Here is a 10,007-nt window from a genome sequence, read left to right as displayed (position 1 = left end):
GTATCCCAAATGCTTGGAGTGCTTGAAGGCCCAAAGGCCTGATAAATTTTCTGAAGAGCCAGGGGTAGTCGGTTAGGCTACCCGTGGCCATTTACTCCGACAGGAGGGCACCGCTAGAACACAGAACATTGATTCCTAGCCGTGTGGGGCGCCCCCCTCCATGGTTTACACCCCCGGTCATATTCTCGTAGTGCTTAGGCGAAGCCCTGCGCGGATCACTTCACCATCACCGTTACCATGCCGTCGTGCTGACGGAACTTATCTACTTCCTCGACACTTTTCTGGATCAAGAGTTCGAGGGACGTCATCGAGCTGAACATGTGCAGAACTTGGAGGTGTCGTACGTTCGGTGCTTGATCGGTCGGAACGAGAAGAAGTTTGACTACATCAACCGCATTGTCAAACGCTTTCGCTTTCGGTCTACGAGGGTACATAGACACACTCTCCCCCTCTCGTTGCTATGCATCTCCTAGATAGATCTTGCGTGAGCGTAGGATTTTTTTGAAATTTCATGCTACGTTTCCCAACAAGACAAGCCTACCGTTGGGGAGGCAATGGTTGTATCTCTGGTTAGGGTTTGGTGCCCTGAGGGTCTGGACAGCAAGGATCTCAGCGATAACATCTTTTTATTCAATTTTCATCAGCAATCTAGGAAGCGGAAGGCGCTGGAGGAGGGACCTTGGGAGTTTGGCAAGTCATTGTTGGTCGTGGAAGACTGCATTCCCACAAGAATAGTCAAGGAGTATGAGTTCAGGTGGAGCCCTATATGGGTGTGAGTCTTTGATCTCCCTCTTGGTATGATGTGTAGAGAGGCATGAGAGGGTATATGGAATTTTATTGGCAAGGCAATGGAGGTGGATGTTGGTTCTGATGGAAGGGCGGTGGGCAGATATATCTCCGAGTGAAGACAAGGATTGATATAAGGGAGCCACTGATGCGAGGGTTTATGCGTGCTGGGGAGGAAGAGGAAAAAGAAGCTATGAAGAAACTGAAAAAATAGGAAGAGGAAGATGATGAGTTGTGGTGCCGCTTTGAGTATGAGTTCTTGTCGGACTTTTGTTGCATATGTGCTCCTGGATCACATTGACAAAGACTGCGGTATCGAGTTGGTTAAGGGAGAGGGGCAACAAGTGGGCTCATGGTTTAGAGCATATATCACGAGGAGAGGGTGGGCTCAGGTAGTAGAGGAAGCTGGGGGTGGTAGGAGTATGGGGGATGGAATAAATAGTTCAAGCTTCAGATCATACAGCCTGGGCGCTAATAAAAGCAGATCAGTGAGTGATAGTGAGAATTGGAGGAGGCAAAGTCATAGTGACTCGAACCAAAGTAAGATAAGAAGTGCTCGCGATGAAGAGGTCACCAGCCCGCTGAAGAAATTGCAAGAGGCGACAACATAAAACAAAGGTGATGCATGGTGGGTCGCCGCCCAAGAAGGCCTTGGTGTTTGTGGGTGATGTATCTGAAAATAAAGGGGGTAGCATTGTAGCTGCTACGTCTATGCAAAAACAGAGTGAAGGGGGGGGGTCAGGTGATCCTATGGTAATTGTGCACATAGAGGTGAATGAAAAAAGTTGTTGGAAATATGCCCTAGTGGCAATAATAAAGATGTTATTATCATGTTTCCCGTTCATGATAAATGTTTATTATCCATGCTAGAATTGTATTGACCGGAAACTTAAATACATGTGTGGATACATAAACAACATCATATCCCTAGTAAGCCTCTACTAGACTAGCATGTTGATCAAAGATGGTTAAGGTTTCATAACCATAGACATGAGTTTTCATTTGATAACGGGGTCACATCCTTAGGAGAATGATGTGATGGATAGACCCATCCGTAAGCTTAGAATCAGATCGTAACACTTAGTTTATTAGCTACAACTTTCTTCATGTCAAGTATCTGCTTCTTAGACCATGAGATCATGCTACTCCCAAATACCGGAAGAATGCTTTGTGGGTTATCAAACGTCACTTCGTAACTGGGTGATCATAAAGGTGCTCTACAGGTATCTCGAAAAGTGTTTGTTGGGTTGCATGGATCGAGACTGGGATTTGTCACTCTGTGTGACGGAGAGATATATGTAGGCCCTCTCGGTAATACAACATCGTAAATAGCTTGCAAGCATGTGTCAATGAGTTTGATCACGGGGATCTTTTTTTACAGAACGAGTAAGGAGACTTGCTGGTAACGAGATTGAACTAGGTATGGAGATACCGATGATCGAATCTCGGACAAGCAACATATCGCCGGACAAAGGGAGTTGCATACGGGATTAACTGAATCCTCGACATCGTGGTTCAACCGATAAAGATCTACCAATATGGGCATCCATGTTCCACTATTAATTATTGGTCGGAGAAGAGTCTCGTCATGTCTGCATGTTCCCGAACACGTAGGGTTACACAGTTAACATTTGGTAGCGTTAGGGAAGTATTGAGATATTAATATGGTGAAGTCCAAAAGTAGTTCAGAGTAGCGGATGGGATCCGGGACATCACGAGGAGCTTCGGAGGTAAAGATTTATATATAGAAAGTTGTTGTCGGGGTTCCGGAAGAAGTTCGATTTTTTCCAATATTATACCGGGAAGCTTCAAGAAAGTTTCGGAGGGTTCCAGAAGTCCACCAGGGGTTCCACCACGTTCATTAGGCTAGCATGGGTAGTAGGGGCGCACCAGCCCGCGCAGGGTATATCGACCAGCGCTACTACTACATTGTACCTGTATCGTGGGATTCTGACCCGTGCTACTACTTATTAACAGTAGCGCGGGCTACATATATTATTGGTCTACCTATAGGGTTTTCCCTAATAGTGGAAGGTGATGACTTGTTGTGTGATCATGCACAACACGATTGTGGAGACGAGGGTGAGGGTGTAAGTAATGTTGATTTTGACTTCATGGGAGAGACTCTTAACCTCCCACAAAAATACGTGGCTAAGTTTGAATTTTTTCTCAAGACACCTCAGAAAATTCGTGACTGAGAAATATATACACAATCTCACAATGATCCAGTAGAGCGTGCAGGTGCACCATGGAAACCAAATAGAAAACTATCTTTGGATAAATCGAATTGAATTGTGATATTGTGAACTATGTAATTTGAAAAGTCTATTTGAATTGTGATATTTATCTTTGAGTTTTTGTTATGCAGAAATATTTATCTTAAAATTATTTCAATGATAAATCTATATTGAAGTGGAAAAATTATCACCTAACAAGTAGTGTGTGTCCGCGGAGGATTAGATAAACACCTTTCGAGATGCCCTAAGTAGTTTACAATCATAGATTGAGATGGTTCCCGCCTAAGAACATGGCCAATGTCGATCAAAACTTGGTGCTAAGGCCAATTCTAATCGATCCCCTATCCGGCGTTAGAGGAGGATAAAATTCGATTTTACTCCTCTAACCGGCACCTAGCCAATCCCCTAAACCGAATAGAGAAGGATAATTTATCCTCCGCCGCTTATCCCGCCCCTATATTTGCTCGGCTACTACTACTTTGAGGAAAAAATCCCCTCCTCCGATGCCTCATCCACCCCACTCCCGCGCCACATCGACGCTGACGCCATCCTTCCCGCCCCTCGCAGGCCATCACCCGCCACCGCGGACACTCCGTAGGCTCTGCACCCGTCCTTGACCACCCGGATTTGTGCCTCTCTCGCACCGTCCCCGCACGCAGAATCGGTAGATCTGCGATTGCCACCGCCGCCGGATTTGACGCATCCGGACACTAGGGATTGCGCCTTCGTCATGGATTGGCCGGGTACCAAATCGCACAGCCCCGCTAACGCCTCTGCGCCGCATGTAGGTATGGCCTCCTCCTCTAGCCGCTTGGATCTCACTCGTCGGCGGTTCGCCGACAAAGACACGACTGGTTGTCGACCGGGCACGGCACTGGCGCAATAGCTCGTCGGCTCCCCGTTGCCGGTCATAAAGTGGGACGACTGCCCGCTACATGTGGTGCGACGAGTTTCGACCACGCCGGAACACCCCGGATGGGTGTTCTTCAAGTGCAAAAAAGATGGGGTGAGTGCGAGTTTTGATTCGGTTGTTTATCGGATTTGGTGCAATTTGTAGCTCATTGTTTGCTCAAATTTCTGTGTAGGATGGATGCAAGATGTGGTTTTGGGAAGAAGATTACATCGATCTATTGATAGCGCGGAATTTGATAGATGTCCATGCACTCGTTGCTAAAGTAGAGACTAGAGATCAGATCAGATGCGACGCAATATCGAATTCTTCATAACCAAAAAAGGAAAAAATAGTGTGCAAGCTTGAGAAATCAATAGAGAGAATCAACAATGAAGACATAAAGAAAATATTAATACAATTAGTGGAGCGGTTTTTTAACCTATTTGTGAGAAAGCGTGAAAAGAGCGACTTTAATTCTGGATTTCAACAATAAGAAATAAGAAATAATTTTATGAATTGTACAAACAAATTCGAATTAGCCAATAAATTAGCTATCGTCTTTTCAATATGAAAGTTGGATATCTATTAAAGTGTCTAATTGTGGTTCTTATTTTCTTTGATTTAGTTCTCGCAGCGAAGAATGGTGAATTATGTAGTCCAATGTACCAAGTTTTAGCAATTTTCTTAGAACCAACGACACATTGTTCATGCTCTCCTCTAATGATCCAGAGTTCCTGTCTCTGCAATCAACAGTCATTCGCCCTCATATCATTGTACCATGCCATCGACTCAACGGCACTGATCCTCCCCGGCCCCGGAGAAGCCGGGGAAACCATGTGTGCACAGCTGGTGCAAGCACCACACACGTAACTACTTTAATGCTCTCGTTCGTGTGGGCTGCAACCTTTTACGTATTTTCAGCAGCCGATGGAGTATTTAAACCACAGGCAAAGTTGTGCATGTCAACCAAAGATTAATTGGCCGGACTCATCGGTTGGTCGTGCAACACTAAAAAATGAGAGCATGTTGCACACTTGCATGGAGACGACCAGATCCGGGCACAAAGGCAAACTAGCGAACCATGACTTTATCCCTTGTTTGCTGCTGATCTGGAATGCGCAACAAAAAAAAATGCTGATCTGGAATGGGATAGTCTCTCCAACGGCTGTTTGACTTTGAATAACGTATTGCCAATAATCCTTTCTTGGGAAAATGGTTCATATATATTATCAAACTTCATGAAAAGTACAAAGCACTCCAAACATAATAAAAATTGAAGTACATCAAGATTCCAAGACCACCGAACGACCGCTACTGTCGTCAGAACGAGCCGCTGTTCCCACTCCCCTAATCTTTTGCATTCATCCATATTATTTACGAGGTATAAAAGTATAGAGAAGAGAATTTGGTTAGTGAAAGAAAGGATCCTAAACAAAGACAATTTGAGCAAAAAAAAAGTTGGAAAGGCATCACAAATTGTGAGTTCTAGTGCTGATGAAAATACATGTCATTTTACTTTACCTGCTTGGTGGCTCAATTCCTTTGGAACGTAATTAGGGGCGCGTTGGGTACCCAAAAATACACCCGTCTTCCTTTGACCTTTGTCAGAATTGATTGTCAACACACAAAGGCAAAGATCGATCTGCTGTTTCTATTGGATGTCAAGTTCAAACTTAAAGCAAAATATGCATGAAAACAAGTGCAATCAAGTTTAAATGGATATGGCAATAAGAAATTTACATACCATTAGAACGTCCCTGAATTAGTTTTCTTATTTGAAACGTACATTGCTTTGCTCTTTAGTCCTTCGGCTGTTTGGCAACATTTCACTCTTCAGCAGCTCACCCATTTGCGATCGTCACATTGGGGTTGTCCAGATGCATCATTGTACCAGCACGAGAAGAGTAGCAGTAGTGATGGTGTGCATATAAGCAACAAGCCACCGACAATGAACGGTGACGTGCAACACGGCATGAGCCCGAGATGACGAGAAGGGTAACAACATCGGTGGCCTGGAGCTGCAGCAATAAGCTTCCGACACGGTTCGCAGCCGAAGCTTTGATGGAGAAGTTGAGAAGGGGAGAAGCTGATTTGGGTATCCCATTTCAAAATCCACATGACCTGGCTTCCCCCTCAGCCAAAAACACTGTTTTGACGTTTAGTGAGAAGTTTAGCACGAAATGATTCTAGTTGAAAATCACTTCATGATTTGACTTTTTTCTACGGCCAACCACTAAAAGGTCATATCGTGAAATAATTTTCAACTGGGGTTACTTTGTGCTAAACTTTCTACTAAAGGCCAAAACAGTGATTTTGATCCGCACGGCGCGGTCCGCGGCGTACTCTCTCTACCAGTCCACCATACTCCCAGGGGCAGCCTGGTAATTACGCCACCGCCGCGGAGAGAGAAAGGGAGGGGACTGACTGACTATTTCTTTTACTCTCGCCACGACTGTACACGGGCGGCCATGGCAGAAGCAGGGCCGAAGTTTCTCCCCCATTTGGCCGTCGGTCTCCGCCTATATATACCCCGCCCGCACGCGCCTCCTTTCCTGGCCAGACGGAGTCCAGACGTGGCGGTTTGACTTTCTGACCTCGGAACCGATCGAAGGCGCCTTCCGTGGGAGAATTCCCGGACGATTCTTGGAGAAGAAACCGCGGATTCAGGGCCGGCAGAGGAGAGCGCGCCTCGCCGTTGCTAGGATTTTTGCTCCCGCTCTCGCTCCGATCGAGGAGGTAATCCCCGCTGCTCGTCGCTCCTCTTAGTTCAATTTGGTAGAGGACCGGTGGGGATTCCGTTGCTGTTCTTCGGTTGTTCGTCTCGCGGCGTGATCTGACGGAAATTTGGTGAGATGTCGCTGCGTTTAGTGGGTTTCAGTTCCGGGGATTTGGATGCTGAAGAGCTCTGTGCCCCCCGTCTTTGGATGACGACCTCTCTGATGTGCGTTTTAGCCATAAACAAATTGTAGTTTTGGCTTTGCTAGCCAAAGCATTTCTTTAGGTTGCGTCTGCGGTTCAGGGGTCTAGCGATCTGTCAGGGCTCTGTGCTTGAGCTGTACTGGTAATCTTGCCGTCCCCGGAAGCTGAATCTGGATAGATTTGGTTCTGCTGCTGTACTAGTACAAAATCTCAATTCTGGACCAAAGAAGTGGCGCAGAGGAGCTAGCGTGGGTCACTGTTATTGATTTCGTACTTGCAGTCCACCCTTGCGGGCGGCTTGTTTTATTCCCCCATGGTCCACACTAGAGTCGATTTCCAGATTTTTGCTACAACCCATGTACTAGTGTTCTGCCCACACTCGACTTTTGGGGAGCACTTTTATGGATTTGGAAGTGGCACGCCTCAAACCTTTAGGATTTTTATCTCTGAAGAAAGGTGTGGAAACTTGGCTGCAGAATAGAGAAAGTTCCATTTTGTTGGTTTACCTATTCTCATTTGAGAGTAGGGATCGATGGTCCTTGAATAGTTTGGAGCCCCAAAGATCTCGATCCATTAGTTAGTACATGGATGGGGCTTCTTTTTTGTTGGAAACAAAGAGTTATGTTTTTTCACATGATTTCCGTTTTAATGTAGCCAATTGTCTATTCTTCTGTCAAGGCATAACTTAATTTCAATACTTTTTTATACAGAACTTTATTAACTACTGAAGATAACTGGTAGCAGCATAGCGGAATGAAGGCACCATCGCTGCTTGTTCAGTGTTTCCCTGGCTTGCTTCCAAGCAAGGCCACTAGTTGTGTGCCGATTATATCAGAGAGGGATCTGCATCTACCATCACCAGCTGTTGAACTAATCCCTTCAAAGGTAATACTTGTTTGATCGTTCATACATGGAACCCCAAATGGCTATGCTATTTGTGTTCAAAGAGGGTCTTCTGAACTATTGATGGTAAAATAAAGTATGCCTTGAATCTTTTTCAGAGTGCTCATCCTTACAAATATGCTGGAGAGAAGGTCGATGTCCAAGGTCTTGATGTTTTCAAGGTGAATAGCTCATGCAAATTCCCTAGTATTCTCCCGGCACTAAATTTCAAATCATTCTGCTAGTAATTACTCAAACATTTAAATTATTGATTCTAAATTTTAATGCATGTCTTTTTTTTTTGGTTCAGGGGAAGGTCAGTGTAGCAGATATGATAGCCTTTTCCCCTTCTGAAGTAGCATCATCAAAGCATGATGGTAAGTTGACCACTACATATGCAATATTTCCTCCTTTATGAATATATTTTTAAATGGAAAGCTTATTCATTATTGTGTTTCTTTTCTCAGGTAGTCTCAAATATTGGGAGAGTTCCATCACTATCGTGAATATTATTAAGAATGAGATCCGTGATGGGCAGCTGAGCTTCAGGGGCAAGCGAGTTCTAGAGGTAATTTCCCATTCTACAGATTTCATCTAAATGGTGCTCTGCTTTCTTACTAGGTGTCTGGTCCTGATTTTGCTTCCATAGAAGCAGAGTGTGTGCCACATGGTCTGGTATCCTGCATAAGACTAGTGTTAGGTGCTTAGGTTATTTCGTTTTTTAGGGAAAAGTTATTTTGAGCTTGATATCTATGTACTCAAGGGAGCTGCTAAATTCAGTGTCAACTATGCCTACTACCCTAGCAGTCATATATTTTCATACAGGACTATCAGCCTGTACCTTTTTTATTTCTTAATGCTTTCATGAATCATTAATTTATTTTGGCAATTGGTGCAGCTTGGATGTGGATCTGGCCTTGCTGGGATTTTTGCCTGCTTGAAGGTGTGTCATCTCCCCATGGTTTATGGTGTTTGTCTAAATTATTAACTTATTGTTTTGATAATAAATTTACGGTTCCCTTCAATTTTGGAAAATGCATGTTTGTACTTTCTCTTGTCATACTTCACCAAGTGATGTACATGTGTATTGATTCTTGCTTAAATGCTACTACAGGGTGCATCTATAGTTCACTTCCAGGACACAAATGCAGAAACCATAAGATGCAGAACAATGCCCAATGTGCTTGCGAATCTTGAGCAGGCTCGGGACAGACAGAACAGACCATCAGAGAGCCCGGTTACACCATCCAGACAGTTGTTAGCTCCCGTTGTCCATTTCTATGCCGGGGAGTGGGATGAGCTCCCCACAATTCTCTCAGTTGTGCATCCACCTGCACAACCAACAAACCTTAGCTTCTCTGAGGATGATTTTATGGATGGCTGCAGTAGCCATGACGGAAGCAGTATAGTTGGTCAGGACCCCAGGCGATCGAGGAAGCTTTCTGGCAGCCGTGCATGGGAGAGGGCCAGCGAGACCGACCCAGCAGATGGAGGGTACGATGTAATTTTGATTTCTGAGATCCCTAATGCGGTGAACTCTCTAAGGAAGCTCTATGCCCTTATCACTAAGGTCAGTTTCTCCCATCATCACCTTCTCATGTGTCATATGTTTCCTCGTGCATGTAGCCGATGGAGCACAGTATGATTTACTTATTCCAAGTATTTAACTGTGCATGTTACGCTTGCAGTGCCTACGCCCTCCTTATGGAGTCTTGTATGTGGCTTCAAAGAAGAACTTGGTTGGCTCAAATGGCGGCGCAAGGCAGCTTAAAAGTTTGATGGAGGAGGAAGGTGTCCTTGGTGGTCACTTCTTGACTGAGATATCTGACCGGGAGATATGGAAGTTCTTTTTCAAGTAAACCGGCAAATGTTGGAACTGAAAAAGATGATCCTGGCCATAGTGTCGTATACAAGAAAAATTCATTTGTCTACTCGCAGCGCTGTACATACCGCGAAGCTTAGTTCGATTAATTCTTTGGTGATAGGTTCAAGTATGCGTCCCAGTTGTTAAACCTGCAAATGTGTTGGCATTTTAACCCTTTTGTAGATCTCCTATCTCCTAGGTGACTGTTGAGCTTTTGCATACCGAATCTATGGTGCTGGCATATCACAGCACGCTATCAGCAATATGTACAAATGGAAATGGTTACTGTACTTGCTTGTCGGTCTTACTTGAATCGTGTCTGTCGTGTCTTTGTTTTGAGAGCTTGTTCTTTCTTTAAGGTTGAAATATTTTATTATACCAGTAGTTCAGATTTAAGGAAGCACAATCTCAACAAAGGACTTATCAT

The 10,007-nt window shown here is 44.6% G+C and overlaps 1 protein-coding gene across 1 annotated transcript; it reads left to right on the top strand.

Annotated features, from left to right (window-relative positions):
* Positions 1–6,346: 6,346 nt before the first annotated feature.
* Positions 6,347–9,887, top strand: LOC123053744 (histidine protein methyltransferase 1 homolog). The gene is made up of 8 exons (XM_044477283.1): positions 6,347–6,651; positions 7,545–7,719; positions 7,836–7,898; positions 8,027–8,093; positions 8,184–8,284; positions 8,615–8,659; positions 8,831–9,286; positions 9,405–9,887. The coding sequence occupies exons 2-8, from the start codon at positions 7,588–7,590 to the stop codon at positions 9,573–9,575; spliced, it is 1,035 nt and encodes a 344-aa protein (XP_044333218.1). The 5' UTR covers positions 6,347–6,651; positions 7,545–7,587; the 3' UTR covers positions 9,576–9,887.
* Positions 9,888–10,007: the final 120 nt, after the last annotated feature.

This window comes from Triticum aestivum, chromosome 2D (genome assembly GCF_018294505.1).
Source record: "Triticum aestivum cultivar Chinese Spring chromosome 2D, IWGSC CS RefSeq v2.1, whole genome shotgun sequence".
NCBI lineage: Eukaryota > Viridiplantae > Streptophyta > Magnoliopsida > Poales > Poaceae > Triticum > Triticum aestivum.
The sequence above is the reverse complement of the archived record's forward strand: the minus strand, read 5'-3'. Positions and strand labels throughout refer to the sequence as shown.

Bases quoted from the DNA above. Each gene is read 5' to 3' on its own strand.
- LOC123053744 (XM_044477283.1), top strand. From the start codon at position 7,588: ATGAAGGCACCATCGCTGCTTGTTCAGTGTTTCCCTGGCTTGCTTCCA. The intron at 7,899-8,026 runs GTGAATAGCTCA...TTTTTGGTTCAG, and splicing joins AAGGTCTTGATGTTTTCAAG to GGGAAGGTCAGTGTAGCAGA. The intron at 8,094-8,183 runs GTAAGTTGACCA...TTCTTTTCTCAG, and splicing joins AGCATCATCAAAGCATGATG to GTAGTCTCAAATATTGGGAG.